This window comes from Narcine bancroftii, chromosome 4 (genome assembly GCF_036971445.1).
Source record: "Narcine bancroftii isolate sNarBan1 chromosome 4, sNarBan1.hap1, whole genome shotgun sequence".
In the NCBI taxonomy this organism is placed as follows: domain Eukaryota; kingdom Metazoa; phylum Chordata; class Chondrichthyes; order Torpediniformes; family Narcinidae; genus Narcine; species Narcine bancroftii.
The window spans coordinates 96,937,804-96,962,159 of record NC_091472.1 but is presented as its reverse complement, the minus strand read 5'-3'; the positions used below and the strand labels follow the sequence as shown (position 1 = coordinate 96,962,159).

At 43.2% G+C, this 24,356-nt stretch overlaps 1 protein-coding gene across 10 annotated transcripts in view; it reads left to right on the top strand.

Annotated features, from left to right (window-relative positions):
• The window catches only part of senp6a (SUMO specific peptidase 6a), a 194,197-nt gene that overhangs the window by 97,142 nt on the left and 72,699 nt on the right, over nt 1–24,356 (top strand). For all 10 annotated transcript variants that reach the window (XM_069932103.1, XM_069932104.1, XM_069932102.1 and 7 more), the window contains 4 exons: nt 173–318; nt 3,420–3,587; nt 19,696–19,766; nt 20,096–20,229. In XM_069932103.1, the coding sequence (XP_069788204.1) occupies nt 173–318; nt 3,420–3,587; nt 19,696–19,766; nt 20,096–20,229 (519 nt within the window). The remainder of the gene's footprint in view (nt 1–172; nt 319–3,419; nt 3,588–19,695; nt 19,767–20,095; nt 20,230–24,356) is intronic.

Here is a 24,356-nt window from a genome sequence, read left to right as displayed (position 1 = left end):
TGCAGATCACGTGGCCTTTTTAAAAAAAAGGAGTATTTTGCTTTGTTTTAAAAAATTAATGGGTTTAATTAATGTTTGTGATATTAACCAGAAAGCTAAAATATTAATTGCAGCTGATACAAGAGTGGAAAAATCTTTATCTGAAATGTAATTTGTTATTACCTCCTCTCAGACCAAAGCTTCAATTTCATCAGAATCTGTTAAAACTGCTAATTTCTTCAGAAGCTACACGAGAAAAAACCAAGCCTCTAGCTTCTACAAATCTTTGAAAGGAAATGCAATTGGATTCAACATGCTGGGTCTGAGGAAAAAACTAAGGTCTGTTAAATTTGTGAAATGATTTGTAGCTAAGTATTTTGGAATGAACATTTTTTTTTATGGTTGTGTTGTGGAACCACTGCAATTCTGTTCATTTCAGTGATTGTGGATATGATGTCTATGCACAAGCCAAAGTATTGTGTTCCTATTCTAAATAGCAAAGAACTTCAAATAACATAGATGAAGTACAGGTATACCTTCCAACCTGTGTTGGGTCTTTGGTTAAAACACCAAAATGCTGGAGGAACGCAGCTGGTTATTTCAGCATCTAGAGGAGACCAAAATATATTGCAGACGTTTGGGGCCTGAGTCCTTCTTCTTCTGTGCAAAAGGACATGGAACGCAGAGACCACGAGGGAAATGGAGGGTGGGGGGGGGGGCGGGGCGGTGGGGTTAAACAAAAGTCAGATAAATAGATATTAATGTTATTTGGAGGGTGCCCAGTTGGAAGATGTGTTGTTCCTCCAATTTATGGGTGGCCTCAGTCTGAGAGTAAGTGAGACCATGAACAAACCTGTTGGCAAGGGAATGGGATGGAGAATTGAAATGGATGACTACTGGGAGATTCATGCTATTGCAGCAGACAGAGCTGAGGTGCTCAACAAAGTGATCTTCCAGTGTGCATGTATAGGGATATCCGACATTCCCAAAACTGAAGGCCTCAAATCCTTTAGTTTCATTCTGGACAATCGAACCAACCAGTTTCCCTCTACCACCACCCTCTTCTGGCTGGCAGAACTTGTCCTCATCCTCAGTAATTTCTCCTTTGGCTATTCACACTTTATCCAGGTTAAAGGGGTAGCTATGGGTACCCACATGGGCCCAAGCTATGCTTACCTTTTGGTTGGCTACGTGGAGCAAGCTATGCTACAAGCTCCCCAATTCTTCCTCTGCAACATCGATAGCCACTTTGGTGCTGCCTTGTGTTTCCAAGTTGAGCTCATTGACTTCATCCACTTTGCTGTCAACTTCCACTCCCCACCCCCCCCCACCCACCTCAAATTCACTTGGTTTATCTCTAACAGTTCTCTCCCTTTCCTCGATCTCTCTGTCTCCATTTCAGGAGACAAACTCTCGACAGAGATTTTCTATACAGCCACCAACTCCCAAAGCTACCTCAACTACACTTCTCTCTCAATTCCTCTGTCTCTATCGCATCTACACCCAGGATGAAGACTTCCATGCGAGATTATCAGAGGTGTCATCCTCCTTCAAACAATGTGGCTTTCCCTTTACCACCATCAACTCAGCCCTCCCCTGCACATCTGCCCTCACACACAACAGGACAGGATACCTCTTGTTCTCACCTACCAATTCGTAGGCCTCCGCATCCAACACATCATCTTTTGCCATTTCTGACATCTACTACATGATTCCACCACTGACACCTATTTCCCTCTATGACTTCTGCAGGGACCGCTCCCTCTGTGACTCCCTTGTCCACTCCTCCCTCCCCTCCAGTCATCCCCTTGGGACCTACCCCTGTGATCACACAAAATGCTCCATTTGTGCCCACATGCCTCGCTCACCACCATTCTGGTCTCAAGTGAAGCAACATTTCACTTGTTAATCTGCAAGGGTTATCTACTGCATACAGATGTCGGAGATTCTCTTTGTTGAGCACCTCAGCTCTATATGCCGCAATAGCGTGGTTCTCCCAGAGGCCACCCATTTCAGTTCTCCATCGTATTCCCTTGCCGCCATGTCTGTCTATGGTCTCACTTACTGCCAGACTGAGACCACTTGTAAATTGGGCACACTCCAAACAGATGACATTAATATCGACTTGTCTGGCTTTGTTAACCCCCCCCCACAACTGTGGTCTCTGCAGCCCCTGTCTCCTTTTGCACAGATCTGACAAATTCTACCTAATCCCTTGTCACATCCAATTAACACCTTTTGTTGGTCTGGATTCTTCCCTCATTGTTTGAATTCTGAGTCCTCTGATATATCCTACTTCTTCCTATTTTGATTTTTTTTCTTGAAAGGCTCAGGCCCCAAATGTTGTTAATATATTTGTGTCTGTCTCCTATGGATGCTGAAATGGCCAGCTGAGTTCTTCAGCATTTTGATGTTTTTACTACACTCACAGCATCTGTAGCCTATTGTGTTTCACTCCTGTTTCCCTTCTCTTGTCCCTTTTGAGGCCTGTAATTGTTCCCTTTTTAATCTTTATCAAATGCCTTGTATTTAAGCAAGTTACTAATGAATCATCTTTGCTCTGCATTCCTATTGTGTTCTTCAAACCACAACTCTGCAAGAAAGGATGTGTTCTCGTGTTGCTTTCTGGCATCTGCAATTTACCTTACTGTCACCAAAAACAATTTCTGTTTTTTGTGAAGTGTAAGTTTTTCTATGCAATTTGGATACTTGTTCAAATGACAGGAAAACAAAGTCTTGAAGCTTCTTGTGTATGCTACATTTTGATTGCATATAAAATAATACTTACATTAATAAAAATATCTTATAAAGTACTTCCAGTACTTCTAAAGCCCTTATTCTACTTCAGATAGTGAAGAACCAGCTTGTGGGCAAATGTCTTTTTCATTTGCTTATTGCATTAATGTTCTCGATGCTTGAAAAAAACATGAAGCTGTGAACTGAAGCATTGTTGATTTAATGCTGTATTGAAAGTTTAGTGAGTTGAGGTCACTGCTTATTCAGGTGCACAGGAGGATGTGTAGTTACAGACCTAAAGAATGCAAAATGCTCAGTAATTGTGAGATGACGAAGGTGGGAATCCTTCAAAGGTGTAATTAAAGTCAGAAAAAAATTTTTGTAACTTCATCTTCCATCAAGGTTAAAATGTGGGAAATATATTGATTGCTGTAAATATGAATAGATTTTGTTTGGCACCCATTTGCATTTCTGTTCTTCAATTGTGAAGGCTTCTCATGATTTCGAGTTTCTTTAGATGTAATTGGGGCCAAGTAGGCCAAGTCATCTTTCCTGCTGTGTTCCAGCTTTGTGCGATGCACGCATTTCATCCCACTAATTACACTGCTACCCTGTTCCAAAGTTAGGTTGTTGCTATTTTCAGCTGATCATAAGTATGCATATTTTATATGCAGAGTACTGAGATGGTAATTTCTTACTTGCAGTGAAAGTATGTCAACTGTATCCTCATCACATGGGTTGGACAAGGAGATCGATAACAATCGAAGCAAATGCTTTGTAATTAGTAGCTCCTCAGGTCCAGGGATAGTTGTTCGTGGAAGACGCTTTCAGCATGCCAATGCACAATCTAACATGAAAACAGCAGCCCAAAGGTAAGCTCTGCTCTTTAAGCTGTGTGTTCATTGTGACTGTTTTGATGCTTTATATGTCTGACCTGAAAAGTTGCTGTAACTATCAAGTCTTGGGGAAAATTAGATATTTACATTTTCAATATTAGCATATTTTTGGTTTTATGGACAATAGACAATAGGAGCTGGAGTAGGCCATTTGGCCCGTCGGGCCAGCACCGCCATTTTAGATCATGGCTGATCATTACCATCAGTACCCCTTTCCAGCCTTATCCCCATAACCCTTAACTTTTAGCTAGTGTATTATCATAAACATTGTAAATGTATATATGCACCAAATTTGTGCTTGCTGCAGCTGACCAAGTTCTTTATTTAAAAAAAAGACTTCAATGGTATAGATAATCTGAACTTAACAAGTAACAACAAATAGAAGAGCTGGATAATAAATATTCACAATTACTGATTTAAAACTAGTTTTGAATCAGTAATTCAAACTCTGCCAAGGAACAAAGTCATCTGGTCCTTAGACCAGCCATTCAACCCTCCTTTGACCACCCTTAAATGTGACATCCCCCCCCCCCCCCCCCGCCCTCCCCTTCTCCTAGGGCCTTTGGTGATAATAGTGGCTGCTCTGAACTCTGCTGCTTGACTTTCCTCTGACCATCTTGTCGTTTATTTTTTGTCAGAGTGATGCCTTTATTTAGGGGCATCCTTTGTATTTATTTATGACATCTATTTTAATATTCTTTCGCTAGAAAAATAAACCTCAGCCTCTCCTCCACCTATACCTGAAAATATTCTAATAAATCGCCTCTCTGCTGCTCTACCAGAATCAGAATTGGGTTTATTGTCACGAATATGTGTCAAGAAATTTGTTGTTTTGCAGCAGCAATATGGTGCAAAACGAAGTGCAAAGTTACAATCCTGTAAATACAAGATTTTTAAAAATTAGTGCAAAAAAGAGGAAAAAGTGAGGTTGTGTCCATGGGTTCATTGTTTGTTTCAAAATCTGATGGCAGAGGGAAAAGCTGTTTATGTAATGTTGAGTCTGGTCTTCAGGCTCCTGAATCTCCTCCCTGATGTAAGCAATAAGAAAGTGACCGGGGTGGTGAAGGTCCTTGATGGAAGTTGCTTTCTTGAGGCACTGTCTCTTAAATATATTATTAATGGAGGGATGACGAATGCCCATGTTGGTGCTGGCTAAGTTTACGACCCTCTAGCCCTATCATCCTTTTGATGAAGTTATCAGAACTATTAGGATACCCCAGTTGTGTTGTATGTCACTCAGCTAATAAAGAAAAGTTGGCTGTTTGCCTTTAATATTGCCTTTTCAACCTTGCTACCTTCACAAACTTGTGTACATACACTCACTCTATAGTCTTTGGCTATATTCCCCAATATTAATCACTCGGCCCACTCAACATCATGAAAACTTGGAAAAGCAAGCAGCTTTTAAGCCACAAAGAACCATACTGCGAACAACTTTTTGACCGAAAAATAATCAACCTTGATGTTTTCTTTCTCAATCAACTTTTGCCACTATCTCTTTGATCTTACAACATCAATTTATTTCTGATTGGTTTGCAATGTAGAGCCTTGTTAAATTTATATCGACTGACCTTATTAACCTCCCAATTTATTCATTCCGCTGTTCATCAGCTTTTACTTTCCATTATTCAACACAAGCAAGCATTTCTCTCTTGGGCCATGCCTTTCCAACAACATAATAACATGTTGCTATATTCATAACCGAACATAAGAAATGGGAGCAGGAGTCGGCCATCTAGCCTGTTGAGCCTGCTCCACCTTTCAATAAGATCTTGACTGCTCTGGCCATGGACTCAGCTTCATTTATCTGCCTCCCCCTCCCCCCCCCCAACCTGTCATTCTCCCATATTGCAAAGATTTATCTAACTCAGTCTTAAATATATTTAATGATGGAGCCTCTATTGCTTCCTTGGGTGGAGAATTCCACAGATTCACTACTTGGGGTGGGGGGTGGGGTTGGGGGTGGGGGGTGGGGTTGGGGGTGGGGGGGGAGAGGAGCAGTTCCTCTGATCTCGTTCTAACTGTACACCCCTGAATTTTGAGGTAGTGTTCCCCATATTACTCTCATCTACTAGTGGAAATAAATTTCATGCCTCTTTCATATCTATCCCTTTTAGACAATAGACAATAAGAGCTGGAGTAGGCCATTTGGCCCGTCAGGCCAGCACAGCCATTTTAGATCATGGCTGATCATTACCATCAGTACCCCTTTCCAGCCTTATCCCCATAACCCTTAACTCCGTTACCCACAAGAGTCTTATCTAACTCTCTTTTGAACATAGTCGCGAATCCGCCTCTACCACCCTCTGTGGCAGAGCATTCCACAGATTCACACTTCTCTGGGTAAAAAAATGCTTTCTCATCTCCGTCCTAAAGGGCCTACCCTGTATTCTTAAACTATGCCCTCTAGTCCTCGTCTCCCCCATCATTGGGAACAAGTAATCAGACTTCACCTTGTCTATCCCCCTGATGATTTTGTATACCTCAATCATGTCTCCCTTCATCCTTCTAAACTCCAATGGATACAAGTCCAGTTTTTCTAGCCTTGCTGCATATGACAACCCTGCCATCCCTGGAACTAACCTTGTAAATCTGCGCTGCACACCCTCTATAGCTAGTATGTCCTTCCTCAAGTTTGGAGACCAGAACTGGACGCAATACTCCAGGTGGGGTCTCACCAGGGCCCTGTATAACTGCAGAAGGGCGTCTCTGTTCCTATACTCCAATCCCCTCTTTATGAAAGCCAACATTCCATTTGCCTTCTTCACAGCTTTCTGAACCTGCATGCTAGCCTTCAGTGACCGGTGAACAAGTACACCCAGATCCATTTGCACTTCCCCACTCCCTAGCTTGTCTCCATTTAAATAATACTCAGCTTTCCTATTACTTCCCCCAAAATGAATAACCTCACATTTGTTCACATTGAAATTCATCTTCCATTTAGCCGCCCACTCCTCCAGCCTGTCCAAGTCCCTCTGCATTTTCCTTACATCCTCCTCACACTCCACACCGCCACCCAGTTTAGTGTCATCTGCAAATTTGCTCATGTTATTTATAATCCCCTCATCCAAATCATTAACATAAATTACAAACAACTGAGGACCCAACACCGATCCCTGAGGCACTCCACTCGTCACATCCTGCCATTCTGAAAAAGACCCATTTACTCCAACCCTTTGTTTCCTATCTCTTAACCAATTTTCTATCCATGTCAGCACCTTACCTCCAATACCATGCTCCCTGATCTTGCCCACTAGACTCCCGTGCGGTACCTTATCAAAGGCCTTCTGGAAGTCCAAATACACCACATCCACTGGCTCTCCCGAGTCCACCTTCTTTGTCACATCCTCGAAAAATTCCGGAAGGTTAGTCAAGCATGACTTACCCTTAAGGAATCCATGCTGACTAGCCCTTATACTATTATTACTGACTAAGTGTTCTGCTATTTCTCCTTTTATGATGGACTCCAATATCTTCCCCACCACTGATGTCAGGCTAACCGGTCTATAATTTCCCGTTTTCTCCCTCCCTCCTTTCTTAAAAAGCGGCACCACATCAGCCACTCTCCAATCCTCAGGGACCTCCCTGGAATCTATGGAACTTTGGAAAATGTCGACCAGTGCCTCCACAATTTCCATAGCCACCTCTTTAAGCACCCTAGGATGCAGCCCATCAGGCCCTGGGGATTTATCAGCCCTCAGTCCCAACAATTTACTCATAACCTCCTGCTTCTGGATCCGGATATCCATTAGATCCCCTACCTCCCCAGTAAAGTTCCCCAAGTCTCTTGGTACCGCATGACCACTACCCCCTAACTGACTATAACCTATATCCTCCTTGGTGAAGACAGTTGCAAAGTATTTGTTAAATTCCTCTGCCATCTCCTTGTTTCCGGTAATAATTTCACCCTTGCCCATTTTCAAAGGGCCAATTTTATACCGAACCAATTTCTTCCTCTTCACATACTTAAAATAGCTTTTGCTATCCTCCGCAATATTATCTGCTAATTTCCTCTCGTACTTCATTTTCCCGTCTCTTATGGCTTTCTTAGTTACCCTGTGATGTTCTTTGAAGGTTTCCCAATCCTCTAATTTCCCACTCCGCTTCGCTATCTTATAATTACTCCCTTTGGACTTGATAATGCACTTGATTTCCTTAGTTAGCCAGGGCTGCCATTTGCATCTCCTAGAGCCTTTCCTCCACTTTGGAATAAATTTGTCCTGAATCCTGTGAAAAATGTCCATAAAAACCTGCCATTTTTCCCCAGTTGTCCTCCCAGCTAGTGTATCTTCCCATTTTATTTTGGATAGCTCCTCCCTCATAGCTGCAAAATTCCCTTTATTTAACTGAAGTACAGATGCTTCCGACTTCCTTTCCATTTCCCTTTCTAATTGCAGCTTAAAAGTAACCATACCATGGTCACTATTCCCTAATGGCTCCCCTACATCAAGGTCACTTATTAAGTCTGCGTCGCTGCACAGCACCCAGTCCAGAATCGACTTCCCCCTGGTAGGTTCCTCCACTAGCTGTTCCAAGAAAGTATCTCGTAGACATTCTATAAACTCGCTCTCTTGTGTTCCTGCCCCCGTCTGATTATCCCAGTCCACCTTCATGTTGAAGTCCCCCATAACTACTGTATTGCTACCACTTTGACATGCCACTCTTAATTCCTGATTTATACTACTACCGATATCTGAGCTACTTTTCGGAGGCCTGTAAATGACCCCCATTATATTCCTCTTGCCCTTGCAATTTCTTAATTCAATCCAAACAGACTCTACCTCACCTGTTTCAATGTCCTTCCTTTCAAACGCCTGAATCTCATTTCTTACCAACAGAGTTACCCCACCTCCTCTTCTTAACTTTCTGTCCTTTCTAAAGGAAGTGTACCCTGGAACAGTTATTTCCCAATCCTGCCCTTCCCGCAGCCATGTCTCCGTTATTCCGACAATGTCATAACCTCCCATTGCCATTTGCGCCTCAAGCTCATCCATTTTATTCCTTACATTCCTTGCATTCATACACAATACCTTGATGCCATACCTCCTTTCTCCCTCCACCTTGGTTCTTGGTGCATTCGTTCTTATTCTCCTATCACTTTTAGCTCCCTTATTCCTTATTGTTTCACCGTCTTTCTATGATATATCTTATTCTTCTGAATTCCTTCAAGTACAGTCCAAGGTGTCTCAATCTCTCCTCTTAGATGATTCTCTCATCTCCAGAATCAATCTGGTGAACATCCTCTGAACTGCCTACAAAGCCAGTAGATCCTTTCACAAGTAAGGAGATTGGAACTGTACTCTGTACTCCAGTTGCAGCCTCACCAGTGCCCTATACAGTTGTAGCATACCCCTCTCCCATTCTTAAATTCAATCCCTCCAACAATGAAAGACAATGTTCCATTTGTTATCTTGATTACCTGTTGCACCAGCAAACCAACACTTTGTGAGTCTTGCACAGGTTCTCCCAAGTACCTCTACAAAACAGTATGCTGCAATCTTTCCCCATGTCATAATAGTTTGATATTTTTTTTTCCTTCCAAAGTGGATATCCTCATATTTATCAACATTATACGGCATCTGCTACACCCTTGCCTACATCTCACTCCAGACTCTCCACATCCTCTGCACAGTTTGCTTTTCTACTCAATTTTATGTCATCAGCTAAATGAATTGCTACACTCATGTCCTCTTACAAATCACCAATGTATATTGTGAATAGTTGCAGACCTAGAACCAATCCCTGTGGCGCTCTGCTCACCACCAGAGAAATATCCATTCATTCCAACTCTTTGCCTTCTATTGATTAACCAATCTTAGGTCCATGCTAATACATTGCCCTAACTTCATAGATCCTTAGGGATGTCTTTTATGCTGCACCTTTTAGTTTGATGTCTTCCTTTATTTCCTTAATTATCCAAGGCTGGCTCTCCCCACCCTTAGAATCCTTGAACTAAAATACATTTTCATTGGGCACTGTCAAAAATCTTTGAAAATCTTCCATTGTTCTTCAGCTATCCCATCCCATGACTTGTGTTCCCATTGTAGATCCTCACTTCCATCATCCTGTTGTCTCTCATGTTTAGGTATGGTTTTAAATCATACTATTGCACCCATCATTTTTGTGAGAAATTAAATCATACTGTGATGACTATTTTCAAGACAACAAGGTCATTTTATATGTCCTTATCTAAGATCTACTGTATTTTTTTGTTGTAAACTTAAACAGAATGATTAAATACTAATAATTATACATTATCTGTTGTTTTGAGTGCAAGAGAATTTTTCTGCAGAAGTTGAAAATTGCATTTGTATGTAATATTGTTAAACCTAGTAAATATCAACACATGGCTTGGGCTACTGGAGAGTAGGCAAAATGTTGAATTGCAATCATTTTTAATTTGATCGTCATCCTAAAGTGAAGGTGTTGATGCTTTCATGCTCAGCAGGAGAATACGTTTAAGAGGTACCATCTATTTGGTATTCTAAAGGTGTGGGCAATTGATATCACAGCTTAAACTCTAATATTCCCACCCACAATGGATGAACTGGGGTGAGGGGCAATGCTAATCAATTGAACATTTTGTCAAATAAAGATTTTAGTTCCAGTATTGTTCAAATTTTATACCAGTCTAATACACAAGTTAGATCTTGTTTAGTGGAGCTGGAATCTTTTGAGATCTGACTTTATGGAACCTTGTCTTGTACAATAATAAAATGGTTTAAAAACTATTTCAAAGAGAAAATGGTAATATTCTAATTTTTCATGTCATTCAAAAAGCATTAATGTGAGATTATTACCTATTTCTTATTTCCTTTAATCTTTTAAAGCAATCTTGGCTTACCTGATAAGGGGTAAGTGTCACTGAAGTGCATGCACAGCAGCTGGAATTAGCATTTCAAGGATTCAAAAATTTGCTTTTGAAGCTTTGAGTGTTTGTCAGTTTCTTGGAACTGTGTAACGTTTTTGGTCAAGACATGAAATTGTGCTTGCTTTCTACTGATCTTGTTTCTTCAGGATAAGATTTTTTCTATTTTCTCCATGGCCATAACAATCCTTTGTTCACTAAATTATTATTGCATGGTAAACTTTCTCATTGGTGTAGAATCTGCTTGTTTTAATTCTACAACTAATAATTGATGGAGGAAGCTCATCACCTCTTCATCGCCATTCCCTTATGCTTCTGATAATATCTCACTTTAACCTCACTGTCATACTGACAAACTGGATAACCAATTTGAACCTAGAGTCTGTAATGGTACAGAATTGGTTTGGTTTGAACATCTCCATTGACATGTTGTAAGAATTTTACAACATGGCAATGGAGATGTTCAAACCAAACCAATTCACGTCACTGGAACATTTAATACAGGTTCACAATCCTTTATCCGGAACCATTGGGGGACAGTGTTCCGAATTTTGGATTTTTTTGGATTTCAGAACAAAAGCCCATTGCCCCAGATTTAAGCCCACCCGAATTGTGTTGCCGTATCCACCCCCTTCCAGTTGCGCTGCCGTCTCCCCCCCACCGCCCACCCAAGTCGCGCTGCCTTCTCTCTCCCCCGCCCGCCCGAGTTGCACTGCTGTCTCTCTCCCCCCCCCACCCAAGTCACGCTGCAGTCTCTCTTCCCCCCCCCTCCCCCACCCAACCTAGTCGCGCTGCTGTCTCTCTCTCCCTCTGCTGTACCAGCACCAGGAAAAAAATGTCGGTTTTTGGAGCTTTCCGGATTTTAGATGTCCAGATAAATGATTGTGTACCTGCATTCAGATCGTTGCAGCAAAACTTGTTCTGAGAATTATGTAGATTCTTGCATCGAATTGTCAGCTTCAATTTAATCTTAAATTGGTATTTTATGGTAAATTCCAGCTGATTGTGAAACAGTGGCTATGAATTCCTTGGAACATTTTCAGTCCAATACACAAATTGGATGAATTGCTCTTTGATTTTTCTCAAAAATATTCAGGCCCTTGTACAGTGATCAAATGATGTGGAATTATAGCAACAATTCCACAGACCATGAAGCTTCCATTATTTTGCCATTCTTATTGCACAACCAGATACACCTTCCTCTCCTTTCTGCCTTCAGCAGGGATTGCTTCCTCCGTGACTCCTTGTCCACTTATCCCTTCCCTCTAATCGCCTCTTGGTAGATACCCCTGTAACTGCAGAAAATGCTGCACTCCTCCCTCACGACCATTCAGGGCCCTAAACAGTCCCAAATGAAGCAGCACTTCACTTGTGAATCTGCAGGGGTCATTAATTGCATCCAGTGCTTCCATTGTGGCCTCCTCTACATTGGAGAGACTGGACATGGCTTTGTTGAGCACCTTCCCTCTATCCACTATAATAGCAGGGATCCCCTAGTGGCAACCCATTTCAATTCCCCATCCCATTCCCATGCTGATATGTCTATCCATGATCTCATGCACTGCCCAACTAAAGCACCCACAAAATGGAGGAATAATACCTTCGCATTCTGCCAAGTTATTGCTCCAACCAGATGTCACCCCTTGTCTATCTCTCTTTTTCTATCTGTCTCCTTTCTTCCAGCTCTGCTTTCACAGAGTTACCCCTCCCCCTATCAATTCTCAGCTTTTCTTTTCTACCCACCAATCCATGTTCACTTTTAGCCTCTTGGCTGTTGGCCCTATGCTTCTGCCCTTTTTTAATAATCAAAATTTACTGTCATGAGCATGTGTCACAAAATTCATTGTTTTGCAGCAGCTGTACAGGTGCAAAACTGCTATAAATGGCATCACCTAAAAATAACTACAGTAAATTCCACGTTATCCAGAGTTGAAGAACCCAGCAGCCTCAAGCAACCAGCAAAAAAATTTGGAAAATAAATCAGTAAAAAAATGCAAAAGTTTAAAATTGGCGCCCCCGAGTAGTCAATTCACCAACCACAACACACCCAATCAAACAACCAGCAAATACACGTCTGGCATCTTCCAGCCCCCATAAGTGCCAGATCCTGCAGTTTTTTACTGTAAATTAGTGCAAAAGAAGAGGAAGTAAGGGAGTGACTGTGGTTCATTGTTCAATCAGAAATCTGAAGGCTGAGGTTTTGGCACCATTCAGTGTTCGTCTTCAGGCTCCAGTACCTTCTTCCTGATGGTAGCAGTGGCTTCGGTGGTGAGGGCCCTTAAGGGCGGAGACTACATTTCTGAGATATTGCCTCTTATAGATGTAATTAATGAAGGCTGATGCCCATGATGACGCTGGCGAGTTCACAACTCTCTCTAGTCTTTTCCTATTCTGTGCATTGGAACCTCCAAACCAGACAGAGATGCAACTAGTCAAAATGCTTTCCACAGCACACCTGTAGAAATTTGCAAGTCTTTGGTGACAGAGGAAATCTCCCCTAACTCCTCATGAAGTATAGCAAGTCTTTTTCATGATTGCATTAACATGGAGGCCCCAGGATAGATCTTCAGTTTGTTGAGACATCCAGGAATTTGAAGTTCTTAACCCTTTCCACTCGATGTGTTCTCCTGATTTCCCCCTTCTCAAGTCCATGATCTGTTACTTGGTTTTGCTAACCCTCCTTCCCCTACTTTTTTTATTCAGGTGCCTGCCTGCTTTTTGCTCAGGTTGCCGGGCCAAAATGTTGATTGTATATCTTTGCCTCCTGTGGATGGTGTGCGTCTTGCTGACTTTCTCCAGCAATTTTGTGTATTTAAATATGAGCTCAGTTTGGATTTAGCTAGTGCCAATTTTGTCTTGAGATTCGGTGCACTTAGTTTAATAGAGAAGTTTCCATTGTGCTCCCACTAAATGCAGAAAGATGTGACTAACTCGTCTTGTTCCTCAGTGTATCAACTTTCTGGTTTGGAAAACTTGACGTGAAAATCTTGATTGTGGAGATTTTACTCGGTCGAGAGAGGCAGGCGGAGGCCCCGGTCCGGGCAGAAAGTTGGAGGCGGCGGCCCTGGTCCGGGCACAGGGAAAGCAGCGGCGGCCCCGGCCCTGGTCCGGGCACAGGGTAGGCGGCGGCAGCCCCGAACCGGGCAGGAGCAAGGGGGAGACGGCGGCCCCGGCCTCGGTCGAGTGAGGCAGGCGGAGGCCCCGGTCCGGGCAGAAAGTTGGAGGCGGCGGCTCTGGTCCGGGCACAGGGAAAGCAGCGGCGGCCCCGGCCCCGGTCCGGGCAGAGGGTAGGCGGCGGCGGGCCCGGCCTCGGTCAAGTGAGGCAGGCGGAGGCCTCTGTCCGGGCAGAAAGTTGGAGGCGGTGGCCCCGGTCTGGGCACAGGGAGAGCAGCGGCGGCCCCGGCCCCGGTCCGGGCAGAGGGTAGGCGGCGGCAGCCCCAATCCGGGCAGGAGCAAGGGGAGGCCCCGGCCTCGGTCGAGTGAGGCAGACGGAGGCCGTGGTCCGGGCAGAGAGTTGGAGGCAGCGGCCCCAGTCCGGGCAGTATGGGCCGACCTAGGAGGGGAGGCAGGCCCCTCCAGCCCAGGTAAGAAAACTGCATAGGGGAAGGCCACTCCAATATAAAACCTATGACCTAAGGACCTCGCTGCCACGTCCCAGCTTGCTTGGCCACGGCACACGAACCATGGGTGTAAAGGGTGGGGCCAATACTGCGCACACTGCACTCCACCTAAAAGCTCCTTTGTGCAGGCCCGAGGACAGGTCCAAATCCTACCCCTCCACGTCCTCTCCCTCAAAAGATGCTCACAAACTCAAGCTAGCATGCTGGAACATCAGAACCATGCTAGACAAGGCTGACAGCCACTGACCTGAACGTCGGTCTGCCCTCATTGCACATGAACTCCTCAGACTTGACATCGACATAGCCGCTCTCAGTGAAGTCCGCCTGGCAGATGTAGGCAGCCTCCAAGAACGTGGTGCGGGCTACACACTCTACTGGTCTGGCAAGCCTTTGGATGAACGACGCCTATCTGGTGTAGGCTTCATGGTCAAGAACTCCATTGCCTCCAAACTCGAAAACCTCCCGACAGGCCACTCGGACCGGATCATGTCCATGCGACTCCCCCTTCAAAACAAGCGTCGCATCACCCTCATCAGTGTCTATGCTCCAACCCTCCAGGCAGAACCAGCAGAAAAGGACAAGTTCTACACTGACCTGCGCAACCTCATTCAACACACCCCTACGGCCGACAAGGTTGTCATCCTTGGCGACTTCAACGCTCGCGTCGGCAAAGACTCAGAAACCTGGCCAGGAATCCTGGGCAAGCATGGTGTCGGCAAGTGCAACGACAGTGGGCGCCTCCTGTTGGAGCTCTGCGCAGAACAGCGGCTTGTCATTACAAACACCCTTTTTCAGCAGAGGGACAGCCTGAAGACTACCTGGATGCATCCCCGATCCAAACACTGGCACCTCCTGAACTACGTCCTGGTGAGAGAAAGAGACAAACAAGATGTGCTCCACACCAGGGTCATGCCCAGCGTGGAATGTCAACCTTCACTTCAAGCCAAACCCCAGGAACAGTAGAGTCCCTAGAAAGAGGTTCAATGTTGGAAACCTGCAGTCAGACGAAGTGAGAGGAAACTTCCAGGCAAACCTCAAAGCAAAGCTCGACGATGCAATCTGCCTCACGGACTCGTCCCCTGAAACCCTCTGGGATCAGCTGAAGACTACCATACTGTAATCCACTGAAGAGGTACTGGGCTTCTCCTCCAGGAAAAACAAGGACTGGTTCGACGATAACAGCCAGGAAATCCAGGAGCTGCTGGCAAAGAAGCGAGCTGCCCACCAGGCTCACCTTACAAAGCCGTCCTGTCCAGAGAAGAAACAAGTCTTCCGTCGCGCATGCAGCCATCTTCAGCGCAAACTCCGGGAGATCCAAAATGAGTGGTGGACTAGCCTCGCCAAGTGAACCCAACTCAGCGCGGACATTGGCAACTTCAGGGGTTTCTACCCCAAGTCCAAAGCCCGCTGCGCAGCTCAGACGGCAAAGTCCTCCTCAGCAACAAGATCTCCATCCTCAACCGATGGTCAGAACACTTCCAGGCTCTATTCAGTGCCAACCGCTCAGTCCAAGATTCCGCCCTACTCCAGCTCCCTCAACAGCCCCTAAGGCTAGAGCTGGATGAGGTCCTCACCCAGGATGAGACATATAAGGCAATTGAACAACTAAAAAGTGGCAAAGCAGCAGGTATGGATGGAATCCCCCCCCAGAGGTCTGGAAGGCTGGCGGCAAAACTCTGCAAGTCAAACTGCATGAGTTTTTCAAGCTTTGTTGGGACCAAGGAAAACTGCCTCAGGACCTTCGTGATGCCATCATCATCACCCTGTACAAAAACAAAGGCGAGAAATCAGACTGCTCAAACTACAGGGGAATCACGCTGCTCTCCATTGCAGGCAAAATCTTCGCTAGGATTCTCCTAAATAGAATAATACCTAGTGTCGCCAAGAATATTCTCCCAGAATCACAGTGCGGCTTTCGCGCAAACAGAGGAACTACTGACATGGTCTTTGCCCTCAGACAGCTCCAAGAAAAGTGCAGAGAACAAAACAAAGGACTCTACATCACCTTTGTTGACCTCACCAAAGCCTTCGACACCGTGAACAGGAAAGGGCTTTGGCAAATACTAGAGCGCATCGGATGCCCCCCAAAGTTCCTCAACATGATTATCCAACTGCACGAAAACCAACAAGGTCGGGTCAGATACAGCAATGAGCTCTCTGAACCCTTCTCCATTAACAATGGCGTGAAGCAAGGCTGCATTCTCGCACCAACCCTCTTTTCAATCTTCTTCAGCATGATGCTGAACCAAGCCATGAAAGACCTCAACAATGAAGATGCTGTTTACATCCGGTACCGCACGGATGGCAGTCTCTTCAATCTGAGGCACCTGCAAGCTCACACCAAAACACAAGAGAAACTTGTCCGTGAACTACTCTTTGCAGACGATGTCGCTTTAGTTGCCCATTCAGAGCCAGGTCTTCAGCGCTTGACGTCCTGTTTTGCGGAAACTGCCAAAATGTTTGGCCTGGAAGTCAGCCTGAAGAAAACTGAGGTCCTCCATCAGCCAGCTCCCCACCATGACTACCAGCCCCCCCACATCTCCATTGGGCACCCAAAACTCAAAACGGTCAACCAGTTTACCTATCTCGGCTGCACCATTTCATCAGATGCAAGGATCGACAACGAGATAGACAACAGACTCTCCAAGGCAAATAGCGCCTTTGGAAGACTACACAAAAGAGTCTGGAAAAACAACCAACTGAAAAACCTCACAAAGATTAGCGTATACAGAGCCGTTGTCATACCCACACTCCTGTTCGGCTCCGAATCATGAGTCCTCTACCGGCATCACCTACGGCTCCTAGAACGCTTCCACCAGCGTTGTCTCCGCTCCATCCTCAAAATTCATTGGAGCGACTTCATCCCTAACATCGAAGTACTCGAGATGGCAGAGGCCGACAGCATCGAGTCCACGCTGCTGAAGATCCAGCTGCGCTGGGTGGGTCACGTCTCTAGAATGGAGGACCATCGCCTTCCCAAGATCATGTTATATGGCGAGCTCTCCACTGGCCACCGTGACAGAGGTGCACCAAAGAAAAGGTACAAGGACTGCCTAAAGAAATCTCTTGGTGCCTGCCACATTGACCACCGCCAGTCGGCTGATATCGCCTCAAACCGTGCATCTTGGCGCCTCACAGTTCAGCGGGCAGCAACCTCCTTTGAAGAAGACCGCAGAGCCCACCTCACTGACAAAAGACAAAGGAGGAAAAACCCAACACTCAACCCCAACCAACCAATTTTTCCCTGCAACCGCTGCAACCGTGTCTGCCTGTCCCGCATCGGACATGTCAGCCACAATTGAGCCTGCAGCTGACGTGGACTTTTACCCCCTCCATAAATCTTCGTCCGCGAAGCCAAGCCAAAGAAGAAAGAAGTTGCTAATGCAGATTTCACATGTTTTTATAATTTTATTTTGTTGAGCTAAATTTACACGTTAGTGCTAATTATTCATCAATTCTTGCATATTATTCAATTTTTATTCTTCATTAAAACAGAACATTGCACTTCCTATAATTACTTTGAAGTGAATTTCATATTCGTCAAGTATATTGTCATCTGATTGTACAAGTACAGACACATAATGAGACATAACCCACAGAGAAATAATACTTATGCAGGATAAATATTTCATCTATGCAAATAAGTAAATAAATAGTTTCATGAATATGAGAGTCTCAGATGGTTTGTGTGAGCAGTTCCTTTGGTTGTTGAACATTCTTACTGCCTGTGGGAAAAAGCTATTTATTCCTCAGCCTGGTGGTGTATCTCTTCTGTGATGGGAGTAGCTGAAAGATGCTGTGTGTAGAGTGGAAGGGGTCCTCCGTGATATTGCACGTCCTCTTCGGACAAAAATTCTGGGAGATCATGTGGATGGGGGACTCCCCCCTCCCCGCACCCCACCCCACCACCATTCAATGCAATCTCTTACAAAATCAATCTTTATTATTTGCAGAAATAAAGTAGATTCTAACAGAATTTATTTTTTTATATATGTTTGCTATTACTCCCTCCACCCGTCTCATGAGTTTGATTTGGTTCTGGCATTTCTCCCATGTTTCTCAACATGGGAGAAAATGCAATAACATGTTCCATATACCTGCTATACCTCATCTTTGTATTACTTCTGATCCTGTTCACAAAAATCTATTAAACTCTGATTCAAATAAATAAATATACTGACATCAATTGCTATTTGTGGAATTGTTACAATCTTTTCCCACCATTTTCTTCAAAGAAGTCTCCCTTCGCTTTACTGCTGAATGCTTTGTCCAATGGTTATAGACATCCAGTCAACAGAAATAATTTCTCTTTCTTATCAATCCCATTTAAATTTGTGAAAATTTTAACCAAGTCCTATCACCCTTTACATCAATATTCCAGAGAACAGTCTTGTAATTTAACCATTGGAATCCAGAGTTTATTCTGGTCAATCTGCAGGGCACTGCCTCTGAAGCCACTAGTTCCCTGAAGGTGTGATGTCCAGGCTTACTCGTATTTCAGTTTTGGTGTAAATACTCATTTTGCAAAGGAAAATTTAGTTTTTCTTGTGTTACGGTTCTTTAACCATGAAAACCACTATTCAATTCACTCACCTTTTAATTACAGTAAAATCCCTGGTATCTGACACTTATGCGGATTGCAAATGCCATACATGTGAATTCTCCGGTTGTCTGAGATGCACTCTTTCAATGCCTAACTAATACATCTACATTAAGAATAAACAGTTTAAAAGACAAAGAACAGTTTAAAATAATTTGAAAAAAAAAATCAATAGTATAGTCCTTAATTGTAATCAGATAATAACCATAACTTACAAAATTTAAATCGAACCTTGGTTCCTGTCACTGTAACAGCATTGCGCTAACCGCTACACTAATTGTACTCCAATTGTACTCCTGTCATAATTAACCCACCCTCCCTCAAGTTTACAGATAAAGCTTTACTAATACACTAAATAATGATAAACGCTCTTACTAGGCAGGGATAGGAGACACTTTGGGAGAGTTGCCCCAGCGGAAAGCAGCATTGGCCAACTCTTGAACTTGGACAAAGCCATTTTATTCAGACAGCACTTCATTGAAAGTTTATTCAAACAGCTGCTGAGATCAGAGCACGACCAAGGCACTCCACTGGCTGAATGTTTGCTTCCATCTTCGCCAAGGGGTTGTATGTTGCTTTGGAGAACAATTATGTTTACAATTTTTGAATTTTTATTTGTTCTTCTTCATTTTAATTATGTATTTCTTTCCTTTTTTTTGCCGGTTGCTTGAATACTAAGGATTTTACTGTATTTTTCGACTTGGATCCTGACCATCTAATGTATTAACTTGCAGCTGTGGTCTTTTTATTCTGCTCTGCTGCTCTATTTTTGGATTTTTACCATTTATAAAGTCAATTTGTTTGCTATTTTGTTGTCCCAAAGTGGATGAGTATTAATTTGACTGTTTTGACATCCATTTACAATTTGCAATTTTTTCTTTTGCCTATGAATAGCTTTGTCATTTAATGCTTCTTTCTACATGCTATAGCTGAAAATCATGTTAGTTGTTTATTGTAATTCTAGTTTCCAATCTAAAATCAATTGTATGCTTTCAGAAAAGAATACCCAGTTGATGTTCAAAGGGTTCCAATGGACAATATTATTTTAATGGAACCTGATGCAGGAGGTGAGTCTTTAAGTGGTTTGAGCATGGTCTGTGGCTATGTTTAGATTTTTGAGTTTGTCCACCTGTGTCATTGTCACATAACTACATTTAACTGGTAGATAATTAGTTGTTTGTGGGATGGCCAATTGTTTTTCTGGCTTACATAAAAATCCATTCACTTTCTGGTTAAGCCATTCATTGGCTATAAATCAAATTGTTGGGTCCTTTGAACCAGTGGTTTTCAAACTGATCAAGATGTATTGTTTCATACTGCAGGTTCCGTTATGTTTTTTGTGTGTTGCCAGTGTCCTGATTCTTTAACAAAACAGTCATTATTTTATTTTTGATAGATGAATTAGAAGAGCAAATGCATTCCTTATCAAATATTCAGAGGCGTATTTTGTCAAAGCAAGCAAAAGATAACTCCGTGCCAGTGTTGCCTGAATCGATAAACTCTGCTGCACAAAATGCAACACCTACTGAGGTGGGTAGTCAGTAGTTTCTTTTTAGCTTTGTAAAGGCTGGTTATTATAGATCAAAAAAATCATTGGGGCATTGTGGGGTAACAGTGAAGTCTTCTGTTATTGACAGGACAAAGATGGTTTTTGGATTTAATTGATGTCAAGTGCCACTAAGTTCTGGGAATGGCAGGAAATTTGTGTGAAGTGCAGCAGATGTAAAGCTCCTCAGTTACACCATTCGGCAACTAATGGCCATCCATAGACTTGCAGTTATCTAATATTTGTAACATGGCAAAATATCCAGTACTGCTCAAAATCTGAGAAAACCTTGATCTGAAAGTTGTGGTCATTGCTTCCTCCTACAAAAGACCCCATTAATCTATGACAAGAGTTTTCCCTGTACCAAAATCTTTGCACTCAAACGACAGTTAAATGGATTCCTGCGGTCTCCAGCTGTGATTCCATCAAGCAAATCACATTGAAGAATTCTCTTGGTCTGAAGATCAGGAAGCATTTTTAATTTACTTTTTAAAGTGCAAAGGACGACAGGTAGACCCTGACTTACGATGTTCCGACTAGCGATATTTCAAAGTTACAATGATCATAATCCGTTTTGAATAAAGCTAAGTTGGGGTTTACCTGTATCAACGTGGTTGTTTTTCCTTCTCTGAAGGAAATGCTTCTGTCCAATCAGAGCATACAGATTGATTCCCACCACTACCACTCCCCCAAAGTCATCGTTTCAGTGCTCCTCTTGTAGTGACATCAAGGAAACGTGCTTTGTTGGTCCCAATGCTGTTTTTTTTTAAAAAGGTGATTTGGAATGCATTGCTGGGAAGGAGAAAGAGATTGAAGAGGGAGAGAGAGTGACAGTGATCTGCACGTGCATTCCAAATCACAAAGCAGGTTGTGAAATGATGCCGCTGCCCCAGTTACCAGGCACCATCTCGGAAGGCTGACGTCCCCACTCCTGCTGGGAGCCTCCCGGCTGGAGCGGGGTCGTTGGCCTCTTGGCAAGAGTGGCTCAGGCAGCTACCTGTATAGGTAGACCCCAACTTGGGATAATTTCAATTTACGATGTGAGTTACAGAACCGAACCCCCTTGTAAGTATTGGTCTACCTGTAATGAAAGATAAAAATTTATATGAATGACAAAAGTACAAGTTGAGATATCGTTTGTCGTGAATATTCATGGAAAGATTGCAATTCATGAACATAAAATTGGTTTCGTACCTTGCATGAATAGCTAAGTAAAAGTTATGTCTTAGCATGCCATTAGAAATTCATCAAATAAATTGCAGGATTTTAAGGATATTTTGGGGGGGGGGATAATTTGTAAAATGATGTCATTTTTAACAATTAAAGTGATTTCAGTTTAATACAATTAATTCAACAATATATTTGGCAAGTCCACAGCTTCCACATTAAACCTTAGATATGCAAAAAATCTCGCTGAGCTGAAAAAAATAAATAATTCTGATTAGCATAGTTGGTGCTTCAGAGAAATGGAGTGGAATTCTGGTTGAAATTTTCAAAAAGTTGAGATGTGCCTGTGTTGAACTAAAGTGTTCAGTCTGTTTATAGATGCAAATAGATCCTTTAACCCTATGTTTGCCCTCAGGGACAAAAAGTGACCAGGTGACACTTCAATTCCAGCATATTATATGTTTGCTAGCTAGGTTTCTAATCTTGCTTGGAAACAACCCTCAATAACAAAGTCTTCACTTCCCACTGAACTTGATCAAATTTAATGAAGGATTCCAACCCAAAACATTAACCATTCTTTTTCTCCCACTGATGTTCCTGGCTGAGTTCCTCCAGCAGATTGTTTATTGCTCCAGATTCTACCATCTGTTGTGAGTAGGAATTTGGTTCCTCATGCCTTCCCCATTGTTCATCAATATTACGATTGATCTGCCTCTGTGCTGCTTCCTTGAACTAAATCCACATCACTTTCTCTAATGTCTACAAATATATCAATCACTGTTTGACTGAGCCTCCAAATGTCTGTTGGGTATGAATTCCAAAGATTCATTTATCTCTCCTTGTTTAAATAGCTGACCTCTTATTTTGAGTCTGTGATTCCCTGGTTCCTGATAGTCTAGCAGAGGGAAACAGCAGTTCTGAATCATTCCTGTCTCATTATTCCAAACTGAGTATAAGCCCCATTTATTTAATCTCTCTTCCTGCAATGCAGATATATCCTTCTTGAAATAGACCAGGAGTTTACACAATATTTTGATACAGTCCCATTTTGGCATTATATAATTTGGGAAAGCCACCTCTAGTATTCAAACCTTCTTTCAACAAAGGCCAATGTATCATTTGCCTTTATAATTGCTTACTTTATTTGTTGATTTGCAGTAAATTGTATCCAAGGACACCAAAGCCTTTTCAATCTCATAATTTTTAAAAGGTTTTTTCTTTCAATAGGAATGATCTTGCATTTTTCTATATATTATACTATCTTTCATTTCTTGCTCATTCATTTAACTTTTATGTATCTCCCTGAAGTATATCTGCTTCCTCCTCACAGAGCATATTGCATGCTTTGTCATTAGCAAACTTGGATATGTTACACTTGATCCCTTAATTCAGATCTGATTCAGGCACCTGCCTGCATTTTGCTCATTTCTTGAAGAAGAGCTCAGGCCTGAAATTCTGGTAATAGATCTTTATTTCCTATGGACATTGCAGGACTTGCTGACTTCCATCTGCATTTTTGTGTTATTGCTCCAATCACAGCATCTGCAGACTTTCATGTTTTACTCCTTTCCGGTTTAGTTGGTAAGTATGAATTGCCTCTTCCCAGGACATTCTGGGCTAATATATTCCCAGATTATGGAAGGTACAAAGCAAAGTCACAAAACTGAAGAAGTTTGAAATAAAGTGGAAAGCACTAAGGCAAGATCTTTGGACAGAGAAATTAAACGCAATTAACACAAAATCGCAGTATTTTGCAACTTAATTCTGTAGCTTCAGGAAATGTTCTGCTGATGCTACTTGCATCTCCCTTGAACTTGTGGTTTCTTTCTTTTATTGGCCCTCTGTCACTGTCCTTCATTTTTCTTTACACCATAATTTCTTAGGACATCCAGATTTTGACCATTACCTTATGCAGGTGTGAAGAACTGAATGAGTGTTTAGGAGACCAAGAAAGTGGATAGGGTTGGATGTGCTGGCTCTGTGAGGGGTGAATAGGCATTTTGGCAAGGTTTATCCCATTTCCCCCACCCACTCCAGGCTACGACAGAGAAGCTAGATTGAGCAGAGCTTGGGAGTACTGAGAAAAGTCGCATACTGGCTCATTGAGGCAACTCTCCCATCACAAATGTTCTGTAATCCTCTCCCATACAGTTTTATTTCTGACTTGGGAGCTGTTCTCAGGGATAGAAATCTGTTGTAACCTGGGGTCTGCTGAAATAGCCCTTCCTTACTCTTTCAAGTTCAACCTGATGAAATGGCGTTCTCTGGTCCTTGGTGCAAAACACAGCAAATGCACATGCAGACATCTGCCCAGTATTTGTCTACAAATATTAAAATACATCAATTATTATTGCTAATTAAATAGTTGAGTCATGGAGAGTTTGTATGAGCAATTCATTAGTAGTTCAGCAGTCATACTCCCCCTGGGGAAAAAGCAATTTCTCAGCCTGATGGTTCTGGCTTTAGCCGCTTTCAGGTGAAATCGCCTGGAGAATGTGACCCCGGAGCAGGCTGCAAGTGTCTGCGAAGGGACGTTGAGTGGCAGCGCTGAAGGAGGTGTTCTGCCACCTGAAAGGTCTGAAGCTGGGAGAGCAAACACTGGCTCCTGAGTCCAGGCAGGAGTGCGGGGCTGGGGTGGCCAGCAGGGGAGTGTGGGGCTGGGACAGCCATCCCTGAGAATCCTGACTTATCGAAAGCTCTCACCTTTTAAATTTAGCGGGATTTTGTGTGTGCGCGTAAGGTTCGTAGTCCCATGCCAGCCGCCCCAGCCCCGTAGTCTCCCACTGGGAGACTGTCAGGCAGCAGGGAGGGAAGGTGTCAGTAGTGGGGAGGGTGGCTGTCAGTGGGTCTCCAGCTGACTGTCAACAGCCTGCCGCTGCTAGGCACCTGAAGGCTGCTAGCAGCTTTGCTTAAGCTGCTTTCAGGTGCAACAGGGGATTCAGGA